A 22,159-nucleotide genomic window follows, 5' to 3' on the forward strand; every position below is an offset into this window, starting at 1 on the left:
ACTCGTTTTAATACAACCAGTGTCGGGGGTAGAGGTAATCAATATCTATTATATTTTGATGACAAAAGTACCACAATTTAAAAACTTAAAATTGATTGCATACTTTAATTATATTACCAACAAAAATTGAAATTAGGAAAAGTGATTTTTCGATTTGTTTTAAACACTGGAGAATATTTTAAATGAAATATTTAGCGACAAGAAAATTAAAACTAAAGAAAGTGTATTACTCAAATTAAAAAACTTTTTATCTAGTAGTTGAACAATTTCCGAGCTAATTGTCGGTTTAGATTTCTTGACGTTTCGAGAGACACTTTCTTCTTCAGTGCCTGTTAGGTATTGCAGGCAAGATATTTAAAAAATATTTTTTGTACCTAAACCGCTCATTTAATGAAAATTGTTCAAGATTTCCAAATAGTATCAACTACCAACCGAAAGTAGTCATTGTCATTCATTTGTCATTGACGGAAAAAACTTATGGATGGATATTTTCACCATAATCGATTTTCTAGCAGTTATTGTTTTAAAAACCACTCTGTATAATACAAAAATGTGTCAATAGAAGGTACAAACCCATACTGTGAAAGTAATAAAAGTCGATTAACACGTATAGAGTTATTTAAAAAATTCAAACATTTTTGGAAACTCTAAGGCCATCTAGCGGTAAAACGAAGCGGTTTCGAACATAGGTGAATTGCCTAATCTATCTAGGTACCTTGATTCCAGGGATCAGTCGTCTTCCATTGTACATGTCCTTACGGTATACCCTGTATATTTCTTTTAGTAAAGAGAAATAAATTTAGTGTCTCCATTTTAGTTGAATAATTTCTAAATTGTCTGTGGAATGTTGAAATGTATTCAGTATATACAAGGTGTACATAAAGTGCTAATGACACCGACTTTTTTTATGAAAAAATTCGATACCTTGTGGACTAAATACGACCGTCTCCTATACCACAGACTTTGACGAAATCTGTAAATAAATATAATTAATATCATAGCAATTATTGTAAATAAAGCTTTAGCTAGATATATCCCTAGGTAATCACAAAATGATGATTTTTTTGGAATAATAATTATTATTATTGGATATTAAGATAATAAATTGAAATTTTATAGTTATTTCGTACTACAGATGCAGTGTTTTATATCCACTGTATCTACACAACAAAGTAAGAATCGATACCTTTACTTCTTACTAGACTACTACTTTTAGTACATTATTGATTATTTGCTACTATCACACAGCAGATGGCAGCACATGTGTCAATCAGATTCTCGTCGGGTAGGCGCATGTCGTCGGGACGCATGGTAACTTGTCAATGCATCACAGAAATACAAAGTTACTTATCAATTTTTCTGTTTCCGGTTTGTTATATATGGCTAGTTTTTAGACTGTAGAATTGTTACGATACGTAGAGAAAACGCATAGCTAGTACATAGAAAATGTTGGATCTAGAGTATGATTACTTTTTAGAGGAAGATAAAATGTAAGTAAGCTGAATTTATTATTTATTGATTTTCTTGACACAATTTTATCACGATGTTTATCTTTATACGCCTTTCACGTTACAAACGCTACAGGTTTTTGTATAATTGAACAAATATTTTGTTTTTAAAATATTTTACTTATTTTTATTCGGTGTATACTTAACTCAGTATTTAAATAATATTTAACAGTGATACATTCTCATTAAATACGAAAAATAAAGTCATTGTTAAAAAATATAGAAATGGAAACGTTATACCCGTTTATAAGATGAAATATTTGCTATGTTTCGAAAATGGTTATTCACACAATGCATCAATGATATTAATTTATCAACCTATAATTTGAAATTATTATTTTATTTTGTAATACCTTCTAGTTTATTATGCATTGAGTTATACAAGGAAATTCAGAACTTATCCCAAGAAATTAGTGTATAACTGTTTTAAACAAAAAAGAAAAATCACTTTCATCAATTTTTGAAAAGCCACTTAAACACCACTGAAAACCTGGTCGAGTGGGTTGAGGTCATAGAAAATATAGACTATATTTTCTATGGTTGAGGTAAGAACTCAAATCCAACGAGCAGTTGCCTGGCAACAAAACTATACCAATGACATGAATGAGTCTAAAAATCGAGTCCCACGTAACCTCGACTGTTTGACAACCAATCTTACACTGAAGGCAATGATTAACACAAAATTCCCTAAAGACAGGATAGTCCAGTGGAGAAGATGTTCAAATATCTTATTTTTAATATGGCCAAACAGATAAAATCTAAAGATGTGTGATCAGTGCTTCGAACAGGCCACAAACCCTTAGTAAACATTCTTATCACCATAAAATTCCTTCTAGTCCTAGTTGGTGATCTTCCCTTGGTAATTTCTGAAACACCAACTTAATAAAATCAAATTTACTGAGCGCCAAAGCAAGTTTGTTCACGTGGGACTGGAGCATGCTGGTATACATCTGCTTTTTATTTCCGTCCATTAGCATCTCGTAGACGTAAGAGATACGAACGTATATTAAATTTATAAAAACATTATCCAGTATAACCCTTTATAGACCGTGAGCTAACGCGCATGGGTGTGGCGTCATTGAAAAATGTCTGACAATTTGAGGTCTGAAAAAGTTATTAAATATTTATGATAAAGGAAGGAAGTCTTAGAGGGAGAAAAACATTAATGAAATAGACGTTTCTCTGTTACCGGGTGGTCTAAAAAAACATTCCCATCTGAATTATTTTGAGAACTTTGAATGTACGGACTTTTAGGGTCACTACCTATACACACCACCGTTAGCCAAATATTCACTAATCTTTTCACCGAAGTTTTCGTTGTACTACCCCAGCCTAAAAATATTTTTACTAAAATAATTTAATAAGCTATAAAAATATAGAGATTTATTATTAAACAATGCTAAGTGAAGCGTATGGCGTAAATTTTTCAGCATTGTTGTAATTCAACTATTTCCACAAACGAATTCTATTTGGTTTATCAGTTTAATTTAAAATTTAAATGTTCTTGTCAGTTGCATGCATATTTTGTACGTTTACCAGTCATTTTTATTTCCTTATCTTCTTCACTTACTTATTTATTTTTAGTGCATGAGAAATAGTGTACATGAACACAATTTTCTGTTTATTTACTGGAAAACTCGCACAAGATGTATTCGATGATCTACGACCACCAGCTTAAATTTTATGAGGACAGAATGTAAATATAAGCTTTATTTTTATTTTGCACCCTACCTGCATACTTGTAAATAGTTTATACTAATGCACAAACATTTAGAGCGTATACAGGGTCGGAAAGTCCCCATGGTTCATCGGCCGTTACGTTAGAGCGATAAAGTAAGTCATAGAAATCCGTGCGATAGAGAAGGATGGCTATAATGAAGGCGTCTTATAGTCACCGCCCGTTTCGCCCTTCCACAAATAAGATCCACTTCCACTTGTAATTCAGCGACCGGTGGTCATCTTTGTTTTCGTCGTTTGGCTTTTTTTTAATAGATGTCACTACTTAAATAATTTCGACTTCGGTATTCCGATATGTTAATACCATCCGCTAACAGAGGGCAGCACAACGCGTAACAAAGAAAACTTTTTACAGTAGCTAGTAGATACCTCTGTTTGTAAATATAGTGACCTTGTTTCCCCTACAGAGAAGTTATTCAAATGGAGTACAGTGCTCAGCTACATTTAAAGTTAATTTAGTTGTTATTTAAGTATGCTTTTTAAAATCCCAAGAAATAAAGCAAAATTCCCTATTTCCCCAATTCCAAAAAAATCTGTAGATATAACATCACTCTTTCTGGGGCTGCGCCTCACCTTAGACAAATTGTGCTGCCCTCTGTTAACGGATTGTATTAACATATCGGAATACGAAGTCGGAATTGTATAAGTAGTGACATCTATTACAGAAAAGCAAACGACGAAAACAAAGATGACCACCGGTCGCTGAATTACAAATAGAAGTGGATCTTATTTGTGGAAGGGCAAAACGGGCGGTCACTATGAGACGCCTTCATTATAGCCATCCTTCCCCATCCCACGGATTTCTATGACTTACTTTATCGCTCTCACGTAACGGCCGATGAACCATGGGGACTTTCCGACCCTGTATAGTTTGCTTACCATAATCCAATTTTATAAAGATATAATTCGTGTTCTAATATTGTTTTTAAAATTACCTTGAATTAAACAGATTGAATTTTTCTGTCAGAACAAACAGAACTTGCTAGCTTATCGGTACTAGCATTTGGTTCAACAGTTGATAAAGTACAACTATACCAAACTGGCATTGGCCGCGATATGCTAGATCCAGAAATGAGTACCCAAGAAGAGTGACAAAGACAACAGACCTTAAGTTTTTATGTCTTCTGTTTAGTTGATAATGTTGAAGAAGAACACCGAAATTGTGTTTGCTAGCCTGCAGGAACAAAACGCTGTAAATGTTTATGTTTTTGTTTGTTGTAACGAATTTTGTCAAGTAGACTGCTAATTTCTGCAATAAATATTAAAACATTGAAATAGCATTTTTGAACAGAGAATTAAAATACCTTTCAAATGAGGTATCAGAAGCCCCTACTCTGAATTTATTCCGTGTGGTTGTTCCACACTGCATGTTAAACAAAGTTTTCTGAATTAAAGTACCTATGTCATAATAGTTAGGCAAGTTAGACCAAAATAACCCAGAATACGGAGATTTTTTTCTGATGAGCCGATCGAGTTGCGGTTTTCGGCATTGTCTTCGGAAAAATATCAGGAAAAAAGTCTGTCTATCTCACTTTGGGTCTGGATCAAAACTGCATTGCGGGTGCATACACTGCATCTTGGAGTGCATCAATTTTTCCGAATTTTTAAAAAATGGTAAAAATTTACTCAAAGTTGTAGAAATTTGTGTCCACGGGTTTTCGGGGTCGGAGATTCCGAATCTGACCCTGAAAAATATGCCCAACGGCACTACGTCTCGCAGGGGGGCAAGGGGGGGGGCTTCTGTAAAACATCGAATAACTGAGTCTAAATTCTAAATTTCTACTCGGGGGTTTTCGGTGTCGGAGATTCCGAGCCTGACATTGGAAAATATCCATTAATCTTAGCTTGTCTATCACTGAGAAAAATTGTCGTAGAATTGGAGAAATCCTGGACAATCCGTTCCCAAGAGACACATTTCGTTAAATCCAAGAAATATTCCTTAAAACCGAAGAATATTTCATGGATCATCGATTTTCAAAAGAATCTCTTGGGCCCGTGCGACTGAGGATAATGCAACAATTAGGCGAGAAAATCCGATTATCGACAATGCAGATCTTGTGGGTGCAGGAAGCATGGAATTACATGCACAATTGCATGTACAAATTGTTTTGGAACCAAACTGTTCCAATCCTGAAATAGTAGAAAATGTGACAGATGATAATATTTTGAATTTTCTCCACCAAGAATGGTGACAACATTTTTAAAAATATGGCGATGTTTCGCATGGTACTAGCTATGTCCTGTACATATTTAGTTTCGCGCAACTCATTCGGTTTCAAAAATACAATACCTATGTACGTTTTCAGCCACGAAATTTGAATAATTCCAAATATTTCGAATTTTCACCACCAAGAACGGCGATGACAACATTTTTAAAATTATGGCGATGTTTCGCATGGTACTAGTTATGTCCTGTACACATTTAGTGATGGAAACAGTGATGACAGTACTGATGATGAAAATTGTGATTGATAGTGAAAGTGTTAGATAAACATATGATAGTAGTTGTCCCACTAATTGCCTTGCAAATAAAAGGAAAATTGGTTCTCAGAATAAAGGGGATTGTTTTCGACTCATTAATTTCCTGTTAGTTTTTCTTACCCTTCTTGTCTATTCTCTGTAAATTTACGTGTGTTACAATGTAAAGATGAACCTACAAGATCATGGTTGGTAAGCAGGTGGAGCAGTTTTAATGCAAAAATCTGATGTGCCTTTCGATGTTTTGGTCGGGCATACTTTTCAGTGTCAGAATCGGAATCCCTGACCCCGAAAACCCCCGAGTGGAAATTTAGAAGGCAATTACTCAGCTATTCGATGTTTTACTTCCCCCCCCCCCCCGGGGGGGGGAGGGCCTAGGGTATGTTTTTCAGGGTCAGATTCGGAATCTCCGACCCCGAAAACCCGTGCACACAAATTTCTACAACTTTTAGTTAATTTTTACTATTTTTAGAAAATTCGGAAAAATGTATGCACTCCAAAATGCACTTTATGCACCCGCAATGCAGTTTCGATCCAGCCCCAAAGTGTAATAGATAGACTTATTTCCTGATATTTTTCCGAAGACAATGCCGAAAATCGCAACTCGATCGGTTCATCAGAAACAATTTTCTGATTTATTGTCTAACTTGCCTGGTCTATAAGGTGGCTACATAAAACGAAAATGAACTTTGATCACCGGTTTTAACGATGAACTCGTTGACGCTAATCGGCTTCATGTATCGATTCTATTACAAAAGTAATTATTTAGTGACATTTTGTAGTATGCACTGCACCCTAGAAACCAATCAGATAAGTTGATTAAAGAAATAGTATTAGTCTAGAAAATAATCATTAAAAAGTTAATCCAATAGTTAGTAGTAGAATAATATAATTGGTAATTATTTTTAACACATATATGTATTATATGAGAAATATTCTAGGTGAACCTATATTTTCGAATAAACCGAATCACAATTTTAGAAATAATGGACTCAGTCGCTGAAAAATTAGTAGATTTGTAAGTAAAACGGTCTGTCTTTTTCTTGCAAGTAAGAAAAAAATTACATTTTCAGCGAGCAAGTGGAAAATGCTGAAGATCAACCCGATGCATCTGAAAAAGAACATAGCCCAGAACTGGAAGTTCTCCTCTTCGACATGTGCCCAATCGAAAGGGTCCAAAGGGAAAATACATTGTACGTACGAAATTAGTTTTTATATTGCAAACATAAAATTGAATAGCTTTTAGCACTAGCACCTGGTCCTATGCAAATAGCTTTTTCGATGATCTAAAAATGTAGATGTAGATGAAATACACAAATTTAAAAAATGTGGAGTTAACTATTGGGTAAGTACAGTGACGAAACCCGTACAATCATTTTACACAGAGACTACATGGCATTTTTTTTGTATCGTACGTAAAAATTAACAAATTTTTTAATATTTCACAATTAATCAACAGAATATGTTGTAAAAAAATGATCTATATTCAAAAATAAGTATATACAGGATGATTCATTAATGAGGGTATAGTATTTCCGAAGTCAGTTGAACATGTATAAAAACGCCTAGCAATAAAATTTAATGAGTTTCATAGGCGTCACTAAAAAAGTTTTCTGGTAAAGGTAAAAAATTATAATAAATTCCGTATTACTGCACTGCACTGCTAGGCCATTTGTTGACAACTGAATTTATGGCCAGGTCGCCCAGTGCGGCTGTGTTTGTGCCGCCTTTGTCCGCGCGCTCATTCTTCAACTGGGCGACCAGACCTGTATATGGGTATGACTAAATAAATATGGACACAACTTTTTCAAATATTTCAATGCCGAGTTGCTGCGTCAGCGACCGAACCTGGGAGATCCTGCCAATCTCTTGGTTCGTCAACTGAGATCGGAAAGACTATACACATCTTAAAGAAAGATTGCTGACGTCAAATTATGATAATAATTGACATAGATATTTAGATATTATTCAAGTATTGCCTCTTTTCCTTCTATAGGGTGCTAAAATCAAAAAAATATTTTCGACTTCACAAGCTCGACTTAGCGCAATCTTACTTTCTTCCAACGGCGACTGTATACTGCTGGAGCTGGTGACGAACTCGGTTGTCAATAACAGTTGTGGGCAAAATTACACGAATCAGTTGATGCTATCAAAGAATAACAGGGAACTTTATTAGAATCGCAATAATCATTTTAATTTTATCATCCTGCAGAACGAAAACTAGCGATATTCAGTTGGATTAACATAATTTGACGTCAGCAATTTTCCCTTAAGATATGTACCATTATTAACGAATCACCCTGTATAGTATCTAGTTATGAAGATATTAAGAGTATGAACTTTCTATAAGAATTTTCTGGTTTAGTTTTGGTAACAGACCTAATTTTGCTGTCTCTTTTTAATTAAATATCAACAAAATGGCATAAATTTCCATTAAAATTATTTTATTTTGCAGGGACACCAAGTTTGCACATTAGAAAGGACCCACACACATACACTAGCTTGAAATAGTGCATAGCCATTATAGATTTAAATATAAATTAAGCTAAATTTTATTTTCTCACAGCTTTTTATTAAATAAATCAATAGATGTGCATTGCTTGATTGTAATCTATTAGTTCCGTCAGTGGCGTAGGTACGCAGAATTTTGTCATGGGGGTGGGATTTGACGCATCCAACCGTTCCTAGGGTTGTTGACGAGCAAACTAAAAATGCTCCATCAGATTATAAAAAGCAAACAAAACCTAACACCCACCTAGAACTCTTTAATAACTATAGGGATATCGCAAACTATTTAAGAAAAAGGAAGTACCAAATTCTAAAAAAGTTGCACAATATGTTGTTGAAACTTTTCTTGAAATCAAGTGTGAGACATTTTAACAAGTTCTTAAAAGATAATGAAAAAACTGAAAACCTCTTTGTTTATAATTAAATATAATTTAATTAAATTCAATTACTAGATATAAGATGCCCTACTGATTATTATAATGCTTTTCTCTTATTTCAGTGCTGTTTGAGATTTTACAAACAACTTTTTGTGAAGCGGATTTAACAAAAATAACATTAAATTTGATTTGAATTCGCATTTCTCCCTTTTACCTATACCAACTAGATAAATTAAAAGTCAAAGACCGTCCATACGAAAAAAAAACAGTATTTGCATCTCAAAAACAGTAAAATACGTAAAAAAATCTGAATGTGAGAATGCACTGGTAAGCTTAGAAAATTTTACTAAATTGTCTTTATAAACAACTGATACTTTTCCAGTTTATTCATTATATTTCAACAATTAGTTGGATCATTTAAGTTAAGAAAATCTTTTTATAGCGTATTAGGCAACTTTATTATAATTTAAACCAAAGGAAATCTATGGGAATTATTTGCCATGGGCGTGTTTCTGCCCCTCACAACTCCTTGCGTACGCCACCGTACGTCACAAATCGTGTACAAATATATATGACAATATAGATAAAAGTTATGTTAGTTAATATTAATCAAATCACTAGACTTCCCTTATAAGTATAATTTGGCCAACTACAGACAAAACTTACTTTACAAAGAAAGAATTAGATAAATATTTAATAATGGATGAAATATAATTAAAAAACTTCTTCGTAACATTTGAATCTAGACGAATTTGTAGGTGATACTTTTTGCTATTTTTGTTTAGTGTACCTATATTAAATATATAAATTGCCGTTTTTGTACTCTATATGTCAAATAATAATAATGCACATTTAATTTGAACAGGGTATGTTTATAAAAACTTTTTGTTAGTACACAGTCTACTTCTAAATTAAAAATATGCACACCTTAAACTTCAAACATATTTTTGCATGCGACTGCATTATACTCTAGGCACAAAAATTAAGGGATATTAAAAAAAATCCTAAAATTTTTGGTGATTTTCAAAGAGCTGTCACTTGGAGGGAAATGGTGTTGTAGAGAGAATTAAAAAAAAAAGAAATTGAAGCTTCAAGTATCTAGTATTCGGATGTGAAGTTTAAAATTTTTTAGCGTCAGCAGTTTTTGAGTAATCATAAGAAAACCAACGAAAAAAAATTGCAAATTTTTGCTTTTCTTTAAAATTACTTATGGACTTCAAAATTTTTTTTGGTAATTTCACCATAAAGCTCTTTTAGATAATTTAATTCTCCTCGAGTTGTGCAGTTCCAGAGCCCTGTACGATAATTTATCGCTGAGTCATTGTCGATCAAAGCAAAAAAATAATTTTTGACTTTGGCAATCAATTACTCGGGAAATAATGGTCGTACAGAAAATTCATGCAGGGTTTTAAAAACTGTAAAGTATTCTCTACAAGTCGTAATTATTGGGTTTTGATAAAAAAAAATTCGAAGTGAAAATGTTGGTTAGAAAAAAGGTAAAAAATTGCATAATTGTTTTTTTTTAAATAACTTGGCATGACTTCGCAAATAGTGAATAAACTAAGAATATTGACTGTAACTTTTCAACTTCAAAGAAACCCTGAGAATTTCAAAACGCTGCGATTTGTTTTCTTAGTGCCCGGAATGTTTAAATTTGTCGTTTTTGTTGAAAATCAATGTAATAAGTAATTTTTCACTTTTTATTAATTTTTTTTAGTTAAAAATGTTTTTTTTGCTTTGATCGACGATAACTTAGCGACAAATCATCGCACAGGGCTCCGGAATCGTTCAAATTGAATATAATTAAATTATCTAAAAGAGCTTTATGGTGAAATTACCAAAAAAAAAATTTTGAAGTCCATAGAAAAGCAAAAATTTCCAATTTTCTTTTTCATTGGTTTTCTTATGATTACTCAGAAACTGCTGACGCTAAAAAATTTTAAACTCCAGATCCGAAAACTAAACACTTAAAGCTTCAATTTCCTTTTTTTGATTCTCTCTACGACCGTTTCCCTCCAAGTTACAGCTCTTTGAAAATCGCCCAAAATTTTGGGATTTTTTTAAAATCCCTTAATTTCTGTGCCTAGTGTATTATTCACATAAGACAAAAACTAATTTGCATGACAAATAACATAATTATTGGTAAAGCAATTTAGTAAGAAAAATACTTTAATTGCAAATGTTTGAGCTATAACTATTAAGGCTTATCTATCTTATTAATTATAAGAAAATAAATTTTAACCTTATTGGTCATATAATAAATCATTACCTTCCTACGGAAATAAATATCGAACATTTAAAACCTCAATATTTGCAAATATACCGCAATTAATTATCTTGAATTGTTCCCACTAAAACGAGATATCTGAAAAATATTAGGTAGGTATATCGAAGATCACTATTGCAGATTGATTATCTTCAAAGATAAAACACATTAACATCATACAGTATGGTACAAATGAAAGGAATAAAATCATTCTTTCATAATACCGTCACATTGGACAAAAATCCTGAAATACGTCAATTTTTATTTTTAAAAGTTCTGCGAGAATTTTTTTTTCATATGACGTCACCCGAGTTACAATACATTTTCAAATTGACGATCCTCAGTTATAGAATTTCCCACCACTTCCTTAGCTTTAGCTAAGAATCTTTGACCTGTCCTTGTTATTCTCGGGCTAGACTTTGTTGGAGAGGACCTACTTCCTGTTTTATCAAGCAAAACAGTAAAGATACTCAATAATTGTGATTAATGCATGTGTTAACAGTTTCCTAACAGCATTCTGCGGAGTGTGATTATGTTTATAGCACCATACGAGGTAAAAATATGCTTTTTTCCTTATTTTGAATATATTGTCAGTTCGTCTTATACCCTGAAGAAAACTTAAATAACTGGTACAGTGAAGACATATTATTTCTACTTGCTTAGATATTCCAGAATGTTAGAATGTTGGACAAAAAATCGCGAATATAAAGCCCCTTAAAGTAACAGTATTGCGAAATACGTTCCTTACCTTACCGTATTGACATACCTACATCTCCTTCTATTTTAGCAGATGTCAATAACAATAGTTGTAAAGAAAATGTAAATAAATTAAAATAAACTTTGTAGAATTTAGCTAGTCTTATTTATCATAAACTTGAGTTCATTTATCAATTCATTAATTAACCCCTTCCGGAAAACCATCCAGTTAGGCAAAAGATAAGCTTTAAATCACAATGTAGCAGACACGTTTTGTATACACGCATTTATTTCAGGGGAATGACGGTGACGTCTGGGAGTGTGACGATAAAAAAAGATGCCAATAACTTAATCGGTATCAGTATTGGTGGAGGAGCGCCACTATGTCCCTGCCTGTACATCGTTCAGATATTCGACAACACAGCTGCAAGTCGAGATGGAACGCTTCAGTCTGGGGACGAACTTGTTTCGGTCAATGGTCAGCCGGTGAAGGGGAAAACTAAAGTTGAAGTTGCCAAGATGATACAGGCTGCTAAAGTTAGTGATACTAATTTTTATGTGAGAAATCCAGAATGACTGAAAGTAGCGTCATGCATAAAAATTATGTCAGAAAAACTCATTTCCATGTATCAAAATTAATTTCTATTGCCAAAAATATGATTATCTGCTCCCACTATAGTAAATAGACTATATAGACCTATATTGATAGGTACATTGTTTTTAAGGATGTAAGTGGATTTTACCGTAGAAGTAGGACAACGGGAGGTAAGTGAGGGAACTTACCTCCCTAGGGAAAAAAGCGACTTCGAGTTATAAATGCATATTTTATGAACAAATAAATAGAAATATTTGATGAACGTTACATTTTATTAATTATTATGAATAAATATTTATAGTAATTGTACAGTTATTACATTATTAGTAACATTTATAAAATCTGGATAATAATTCCCCTCGTGTTTACTAATTGTCACATTTTTCTCAAAATGATTTGACCGCTCCAGTTAAGTCACCGGAGACTCAATATTATCTGACTGATCAATTAAAACAGCATGATGCAACGTACTACAACTACTAGATCCTGAAATTGAAGTGTCATTGTAAAGAATTCTGTTGGCTATTTCATTTTTGTTACTTAAACTGTCAGCAACACAACTTTCTGCAATTGTGGCTTATTTTCACCCACCATATATCTTGATTGCTAATACATCCTGTAATACTCAGTAACGTTGCCGATGTTCTTCGGAATGAATGGCCTGTATATGTTTTAGGATGTTCTAGTTTCAAAAACTGTGCAATCTTATTAGGAATCATAGAAAGAGTATTCTTGCCGACTGGTTGGTTGTAACATCTACCTGCTTGATAAATCATAAAAAATCTAATCCTGATATATTTCTTGAGAATTTCTAGGTGAGAAACATATTATTTGCTAGTTGCTAAGTATAAAATAAAAGTATAAGACAGTAACTCATATTCATATAAAATCAACAGAATTCAACAACACTCAAGTGATGCACTCAAAATATTAATTGTATTCTTGAAATAATTTCTTTCCGTGACAACAAAAATGTGTTGTTTTAGGACGAAGTTATTATAAATTATAATAAACTCCACGCCGATCCACGTCAAGGAAAAAGCTTGGACATTGTGCTGAAGAAGATGAAGCATAGATTAGTTGAGAACATGAGCTCTTCAACTGCTGACGCTTTGGGCTTGTCGAGGGCCATTTTATGCAACGATACGCTTGTTAAAAAAATGCAAGAACTTCAGGACACGGAAGTGATGTATAGAGGACTTGTGGATCACTGTAAAAGAGTATTGCAGGTAAGAACATGCAATTGATCCCAAAGATACAGCTTCGGCTTCTAATGGAATATTGAGCGTCGAAATGAAAATCATCAAATTTGCTATTTATCAACAACTGTCCATGACGACCGATGTTGATAAACAAGACTTGACTGCCTGCCTTTTTAAAATATCACTTCGTGTCAGTTGTTCATTAAAAAACTGTAACTACTGTAAAAACTGTAATCGTCGTATATCGCAAGCGTTCGTGTGTCACACGTCTCACTTGCTTATAATGGCTTATTTTCACTCAATTATAACATGTACTATTTTAACCTACCAAGGTTTTTCGTTAGTTATACCTACCGTGGTCTGTACCTGGCTTCCTTAACCGTAGTTAGGAATCTTTAACCTGCCCTTATTGTTTGTTCTGGGGCTATGTGATACTGTCGAACAAAAACAGAAAGGCAGGCCTAAGAGTTCTGATAACGGGTTCATCCCCACAGAGCGTAGCCAGAGAACAATAAAGGTAAGTCAAAGATTCCTAGGCTGTGCAAGCCAGGCACATATAGACCATGATACTTTAACTAACAGCACGATGCCTAAACGCCTTATAAACGCAATCAAAAATCATTATAATTTCATATAATAATTTAACAAATTGTAATGTAAGGCCCACATGGAGCTACAACAAGCGGTTAAGGCAATGGGTGATGTATTCGCTGGTCTTGCGGTGAGAGAGCCCCAACCCAGAGCAAGCGAGGCATTCAGGCTTTTTGGTGAGCAACACAGGAATATGGAGAAAACAGGACATGACATGATTAAAAAAGTGAAACCAGTAAGTAATTAAATATAAGAGTTATTTCAATGATTTTGATAGCCACAAAAATGATACTACTTTAAAAGCGAAAATGAAGTTAATAATAAGCAAGTATTTTGGTCATTCATCATTGGAGTTTATACCATTCTAGTCCTACTTATGAATTTTATATATTTTTTTTTTTTCAAAGAAAATCATTGGTTAGTTCTTCTATCAAATTAACTGTTTTCAAATATAGAAAATGCGGTTATGCCTTTGTTTCTTAGTTATGAACATTTCTAGTGTGGTTAAAAAAAATGATTTCATCAATATTTATTTTCATGTTTTTTCTCAACAGTCCTGTACAATTGTTCAACACGTTTTTGTTGCATTTCTGTTAGATGTTCCACATAACGCGTATTTAATAAACATCTCATAGTGTGCACCAAATGAAGTTGATACTACTATAAAGCAAATCAAATATACATTACTTGCAACTTTTTTAAAGTGTCATACGAGCAAATATTTATACAATAATATTTTCGGCATGATGTCATGTCAACAACATGGTTTTATGATGTGTCGGTTTAGTCTTACTAATCTTGTCGAAAATATTCAATATATTAGTGAACAACTATTCACTTCTTGTGTCTAGTAGTATGTATATGTAGTTTACACATATTTTACCAATGCCTTTGATAGACTTGACCATAATCCTACTACATAAAATTAGATATGTTCAGGCTTTGCAACTCTATGCTATAATTGTTGCATTCTCGTTTAATCAACAGGTGTCAGTTTGTTCAATCACATGGCCTTAAATGTGAAAAATATCTGGAATGCCACAAGGCTCAGTATTCGGATCTCTACTATTTGTTATATTTATAAATAAAAATGTAGCTGTCGTATAAGGTCACTATTTTATTTATGCAGATGGCTTTACACTTACTATTTCAGCGATTGTGACAAATCGCAAAATGAACTTCAAAGTACAATCCATTGATATCCATGTAAAAACTTAATCTTCGTTACATCCAAGTAACGACGTTCTTTAGGAAAAAAATTTATTTGGTTACACACCAAATGATGCGAAATTACATAGACCTGACTATTGGAGCAATATTTAATATAACACTGTTCTTTTTCCACTTAATAATTCTTCTATGCAATTTTGTGTTGATCTCTTCCTTAGTCAAGTTTTGTAATCAATTTGTGGCCATCTTCCTTGACATAGTTTGGCGGGATTTTTTATGGATCTATCCAGTTAAAATGCGTCTTCAAATAATGAACTTTCACAACCAGCGTTGTTTTGAAATGCGTGTCTTTGTAAACGTGTACTAGATTCTGGAGAACCTCTTTTGTGTGTATTTAGTCCAACTGATCAATCTGTGTTAATACCTTCATACACACTTTGCCATATTTCTTTCAGTTTATAAGATGGCATAAACTTAATTTATGTTAAGCCTTCCCACAGGTACTATCTGATATGGGCACCTATTTATACAAGGCCATTCCAGACACCAGACTAACAGTTAAAAAGTACGCGGATGCAAAGTTCGAATATCTGGCCTACTGCTTAAAAGTAAAGGAGATGGACGATGAGGAATGCAGCTATGCTGCTTTGCAGGAACCACTATACAGAGTTGAAACAGGAAATTATGAATACAGGTAAAAAACATCCCTTTATTCAAATCAAATTAACTTGAACTTGCTTTCCGATATATAATTATGTTTTTAGTGGACATTTATGTAAATGTTATATTTCAGTTAACATGTTCTTCTGTTTTCTGATGAGTTTAAAATTAAAATCTATGTTATGCATACCCCATTAACGATTCAATATATTATATATTTTTAATTAGTTGTCATAACTGGAAATAAATATATATAATTTCCATACCTTTGACACTATAGGTTAATTTTACGTTGTCGACAACTAGCGAGAGCCAGATTTGCCAAACTGCGAGCAGACGTTTTGGTCAAGATGGAACTGTTGGACAATAAACACGTCCAATCTCTTGGAGGTCATTTGGTGAAGATCATCAAAGGATTATCAGAGCTGCATACAAAAACCTTGGAACTGTTTTCTGGTCCAGCCCTTTTCCCTGTCGAAGTGGATCTGTCAAACAGTGCATTTCAGTACAAGTCCACAACGCCAGTAGTGCAGGTACTTATTGATATCCTACAATTTATGTAATTCTCTTTTCCATCGGATAAAGCTTAAAAAAATTCTAATCACAACTGCGCGCCCATTATAAACTCATACTTCGCTTATTATATTTGTGGTCGGTACAAGTTACTAAATTGCAATACTGATTTGCGGCGTATATTAGAGTAATAATTTAAGTCATTTTAGAAATAGAATGAGAAACGTACGCAAAGTAATTCTTCTTCCCTGTCATTTTTCTTTCCCACACCCAATTAATTTCTCTAGCAATATACTTCTTTGCAACTATAATTTTCATAATTCTACTTAATTTTCCTTGTTAATACTACTTTGTTACCAGGATAATGAAGAAGAAGAGCAACATATAGAAGACTGTGAAGAAGTTAATGAAAGTGAGGCTGAGAGTCTGATCTGTACTTTAGGAGATTCTGGTACCGAAAATGAGGAAGTGGTAGGAGATTCTAGGGAGATTTTGTTACCGGATCTTCAGACATCTACCCAATTAGAGCCAAATTATGAGGAAATGGACAACCTAACCTTACTGTCAACCCTCTGCTTGCAAGATAGTCCACAAAATGGCCCGCTTTTACCAAATTTGAACTAATATTTATATTCAGAGTACATTGTCACATATTAAATATCTACGTATAAAAATAAATATCTATTGTATGGTATACTGGTATCATTTTAAATTTCAAGAGGACGTTTGAAGGTCTTAGTGTACGGTAAATTAGCTTTTTTAATATAAATATATGCTAAAATAAAAAAAATAGCGTGAGCAGTAAAAAAATAGGGAAAGCGTATTATACGAATAATGCTGTTTAGGAAAAATTGGAAGAAAAAAGAGATTCAGTTTAATTAACAGTATTTCTATGTACGTAGCCTTATTCTGCTGAAAATAAATGTCTTCCACATTCAGCTCTACAATTATAGGTCCAAGTCAGTCAGCATATTTTGATGCATTGACTGGAGCAGTAACACCGGCTTCATTTTCGAAGAAATATGACCCTATAACAGGGCGACTCCAGAAACTGCACCAAAATGTCTCTCATTGTGGATGGAGAGGTTGTCTGATAATCACTCTTGTATATTCGGAACCTCAGATGCCACAATTTCTTGAAGCGTCCTCTCAGCGGAAGTACGGCTTTGTGCATGATCCATTGGCTTCAATCTTGCGTTTGTTGAACTTTGTAAGGATGCAAAATACGAGGCTTGCTGATTTTTGAAACGCCACATTGTTGCGAACGTTTTGCAATAGGCAGACTAGGATCTTCCGTGACACTTGCAGACACAACAGCAATGATTTCGTTTGATCTAATTGACTGCGTACGAATTGGGTTCTTAATATCAGTAATATGCCCTATACGTTCGAATTTAGCCATTAAATCCACAATTGCTATACGAGAAAGTGCATTTCTGTAACCAAACCTGGCACAGATTTTTCCGCGGAATTTTCACCATACTTATAGTGAACTTTTATTACTTCTAAGCGTTGCTGAAACGATTATGTATCCATATTTATTAATCGCGTTGGTGATAACTCACGGCTACCAAATATGGCAGCTCCATCTGTCAAAAGAAGAAATGGTATACAATTCAAAATGGAACCTCTTGATGGAAGACCCTTCATAATTTAGGACACCCTTTGTTAATACCAAATTACTACAAATAAGAAACGTGGATACGAACAAGAATGCGATAATGTTGAAAATTAATCAATTTTCAGAAAACATCTACGTATCATGTTTATCAGTTCAGGGTACTTAGAATCGCCAGAACTTTACGAAGTAACTCCACATTAATTTTTCCCTTAGTTGCCATAAAACTAGACACAGTAAAAAGTAAAAATATATATTTCTTTATTTCTCGAAATCTAAATGAGAAAATATAACCCAATTCGGTGAACATTATATCTTGGTAGAATATTACATTGCAATATGTTATGTTTTATAAATAACCAAAAGCGGAGATAAGGTAATGGCCTCCATAAATGCTACAAAAAAAAAAAACAGTATTTCTTAGAATAAAATCTAAATGTTTCTATATACAGATATACAGGGTGTTAGAAGTTTGACTGCCTTAATTTTAACAGACAATAGAATACATTAAAATAAAGAAAAAAACCTTATATGACATGGGTCCTAAACTCAACCATTTCCGAGAAAATATTTATCTAAATCTCCAACTTGATATAAACAAAAGTTCGATTAATTAAGGAATATTGACATAACTGCGTGCATAGAATACCATAAAATACAATGTTTATCACTTTTTGAACTTCCTTATGCTTAATTCTAAAAAGTAATTAGCGTTGTAATAAAATTAAAATACGATAAAATTCATATCGAGCAATGTGACAACGGCTCCGCGTGTACACGTGGTATGCATCAGCTGTGTAGCGTTAGGTTAAGAACTGTTGTCACCTTGTGATGAAACTCCCGAATATTAATACTCGCTGTATTTTCAAAACTGTTAAATTTACGCCCCTGCAATATACAACCTTTTTGTTCATGTATGATTACTCTATCTCATGCTGAGGTAATAGAAGTCAAACTTCTTACACCATGTATTCTAAATCTATGACTAACCTCTTATATTTTACAATTTGAAATATACCATAATATACCATACTTTTCCATTAATTGACGCCCTTTTATCTAGAAAACAAGGTAATTGCAAACATAATTATTATATTAGTTTTTTTATTATTAACTCACTTTTTAACTACTTCACAATTTAGTAATACCATTATCCGCATCATTGTAGAATAACATGTACGTAATCTGAAGCTTCGCATCGATCAATTTATTCGATACGTATCTAATGGCACACTAATGCCTGCCCTATCGGCCTGACGTGCCAGAGAAAAGTCCAGTTTTTTTGCTGAGGGACGTTAGCCGTGCATTTCATTGTCGTCTGTGCGTGGGCGAGTGAGTTTGACGCTTTGCTCGATCGAGTGTATGTGTACATGTTTTTATAGCAGTTAGTAGCATTGTGTATCGTGAGCATAGAGCGGCACACGGATTGATCAGATTTAGTCTATTTTTGGTACTACAACGGATATTGCCACTTATTAGCATAATGTAATGTTTTTCTCCTTATTCTTTTAATTGTCACCACAAAGTTTCCGATCCTTAGTACTGCGATTGTTATAATCTAATGGAAAAATAGTATTTTCCTCGATAAACTCATCTAAAATATACCCATACATTATTGATGAAATAATAACATTTTTATGAAGTATTTATGTCAAAAATTTAAAGGAGTGAAAAAGCAAAATTAACTGATGTCACAAACTTGTATCGGAAGTTTAAAGTCATAGAGAAAAAAGCTAATTAAAAGTGTGTTTAAAACTGTTGTGGACTGCTGAAATACATGCGAGTACTTACAAAATATTCTGTAACACTTTTTACGAGTTTCTAGGTTTTTTATGAAGCCGGACTGTATTCGAAAGTCAGTTTGTAATACATTGTTCTAGTGATTGCTGTGCTGTTTTTCGAGAGTACATATATTTAATAGTGCATTTTTTTAGCAGTCGCGAATATTATGATATGCTCATAATTTATGGCGAAGCAAACGAAAATGACCACAGAGCTTGTCAAGTGTACTGTGCAAGATATCCTGAACGACGGGTCCCCGCACCGCGAACATTTATTACTGTAGGGCAAAGAGTTTTGGACACCGGTGAAGTACAACCGCGTCGAGGTCGCGACGGTGGCTCAGGGTGACACTAATGTCGAGGAGATGATTTTAGATCTCGTCGAAGAAAATCTGCATCGTAGCAACAGTAATATCGCACAACAAGTAAATATTTCGCATCCCGTTGTGTGGCAGACATTACCAGAAGCTCAGTGGTACCCATTTCACATTCAACATGTCCAAAACACTCATCACTGGACCATCGAAAATCCACACGAAATACGTCGCGATGCCTTTCAGCAACAGTTTTCAGTAGTGTTCCGGTATCGTTAATGACACTTTAATAAGGCCTATTGAATTGCCTAGACGCTTAGACGGTGTTTCATATCTAGATTTTCCGGAGGGCCATCTTCTTTTTGTGGGGATATGTGAAAAGTATTGTGTATTCCACGGAAGTTTGTGACATCGACCAACTGCGACATCGTATTGCCGAAGCTTGTAATACGATTCGAGAGGACGCGGCAATGTCGCAACGCGTGCGAGCGAATTGAATACGTCGCGCTGAAGCTTGTGTGCAAGCAAATACATTGAACATCTTCTACGAAAATCAGCAGTTCTCAAAAGGTGGATCCTTGCAATGTTGAGGTAAGTCAGATGTTAAAATTACATTATACTTAACACATATCCGTGTATTTACCTCATTTCGACATAACGGACATGTGTCAAAAATATTTGACATAAGATCATTAACACCCTATATAGTTATTATTGCAGTTACGCTAGCCTGGTATAAAGTATAAGTCTAGTCTATAATGCCATCATCATGGAAAAAGAAAATTGACAATCAATAGAAAAGAAATTGCTGCGTAAACTACTAATAAATAATATTATAATGGATATTTAGTAGTTAGCCTATCATAATTTGTGGTTTGTTGTTGGTCCGTTATCATAACTGAATTTTATTTATTATTTATTAAATTTAACCAACAAATTGGTCAATTTATTCTAACATTAAATTAAACAATTTATTTAGTCAAAAATTGGCAAATTTAAAATTAGATTTATAGTACACATTATACTAAAAAAAAGCTAATGCTAAAATCTATTCCTTTCTAGATACGAGTCTGTATGATCAAGTTTTATTGTATTTACTTAATACGAGTATAAAACTTAAAATAAACTTGTTAATACCAAATAGCCTAACGATGTAGAGATATGAGACCCCTCCTTTCTTCGCACTTAAAGTGGAAAAAATAAACCTTGAAATATTTTCTTTCAAATATAAAAGTAAATTATACTGCAATCATTGTAAAACCTCTGTAAAATAAGCAAATTCATAATACGTTTTCTCATATTAAATCCGATAATCTCACGATATTTACCATTTGTATTAGAATACAACGTTCTGTTTGTGTTATAAATAATGTGATATATAGTTCGTTGGTACATTATCTCAATTTGACTCAGTTGTCTACAAAAATAGATAAAAAATTTCTGAAGCAACATATATCAACGTAGTTATTACAAAATGTAATGCTAATTTTTTCTCCCGGCACACATATTTGTACAAAAGTATACCAATGATACAAAATTTTCTGTAGTTTGGCCGTCTTTAGTTGGTAATGCATTTGTGGATAAATTTTTCTAATACATATAATTTAATATGTACATAAAACATTATTACCCATTATATTTTCTACGCAGAACAAAATAATCTTTTTGTGATATAATATTTATATACTTTATTTATTTATTAAACAATATTGTATCTAAAGGCGAACCCAATTACTAGTGGTGGCATATTTACAAAAGACAAAAGAAAAAGAAAAAAGAAAAAACTGACAAAGAGCGAAAATACAAAACAAACTAACCATATATAAGTAACATTACAAATACACATAAACACACACATGCAAATTAAGTGCAATAACTGAATCCGAGAAACTGTAAAAATATCAAAGTCATAAGGAAGACTATTCATACAGTTAACAATGTTATTTATGGGATTATAAAAACCATAATTAGGTCGATGGTAATTGACATGTAAAGAAAATAAAGATAATAGTTCACTATACAGTCTATGTTGTCATGAATTTATGTTTTTGGATACACAGCAACACTCTCACGAACTGCTTCGATATTTTATGTTGAACGACTTGTTGAAGGACGGCCAGAGTGTTCAGGATCCAGTCTCCCTGA

At 33.3% G+C, this 22,159-nt stretch overlaps 1 protein-coding gene across 6 annotated transcripts; it reads left to right on the plus strand.

The window, feature by feature from the left end:
- Positions 1 to 1,336: 1,336 nt before the first annotated feature.
- Positions 1,337 to 16,968, plus strand: LOC108905235 (PRKCA-binding protein). Of its 6 annotated transcripts, none has more exons than XM_018708030.1 (9): positions 1,337 to 1,490; positions 3,093 to 3,204; positions 6,797 to 6,916; positions 11,867 to 12,107; positions 13,152 to 13,394; positions 14,029 to 14,193; positions 15,629 to 15,822; positions 16,069 to 16,321; positions 16,662 to 16,968. In XM_018708030.1, the coding sequence occupies exons 2-9, from the start codon at positions 3,155 to 3,157 to the stop codon at positions 16,923 to 16,925; spliced, it is 1,530 nt and encodes a 509-aa protein (XP_018563546.1). In that variant the 5' UTR covers positions 1,337 to 1,490; positions 3,093 to 3,154; the 3' UTR covers positions 16,926 to 16,968. The 6 variants fall into 6 exon arrangements, with proteins under 6 accessions (XP_018563546.1, XP_018563549.1, XP_018563547.1 ...); XM_018708032.1 differs by lacking the exon at positions 1,337 to 1,490 and adding an exon at positions 6,665 to 6,741 and having other exon boundaries at positions 3,145 to 3,204; XM_018708033.1 differs by lacking the exon at positions 6,797 to 6,916.
- The last annotated feature ends 5,191 nt before the right edge of the window (positions 16,969 to 22,159 follow it).

Source organism: Anoplophora glabripennis, unplaced genomic scaffold, assembly GCF_000390285.2.
Source record: "Anoplophora glabripennis isolate ALB-LARVAE unplaced genomic scaffold, Agla_2.0 scaffold68, whole genome shotgun sequence".
Lineage (NCBI taxonomy): Eukaryota > Metazoa > Arthropoda > Insecta > Coleoptera > Cerambycidae > Anoplophora > Anoplophora glabripennis.

Excerpts from the sequence above, each read along its gene's own strand:
- LOC108905235 (XM_018708030.1), top strand. The coding sequence starts at position 3,155 with ATGTATTCGATGATCTACGACCACCAGCTTAAATTTTATGAGGACAGA. Across the intron at positions 13,395-14,028 it reads ACTGTAAAAGAGTATTGCAG|GCCCACATGGAGCTACAACA; the intron begins GTAAGAACATGC and ends TTGTAATGTAAG. Across the intron at positions 15,823-16,068 it reads ACAGGAAATTATGAATACAG|GTTAATTTTACGTTGTCGAC; the intron begins GTAAAAAACATC and ends TTGACACTATAG.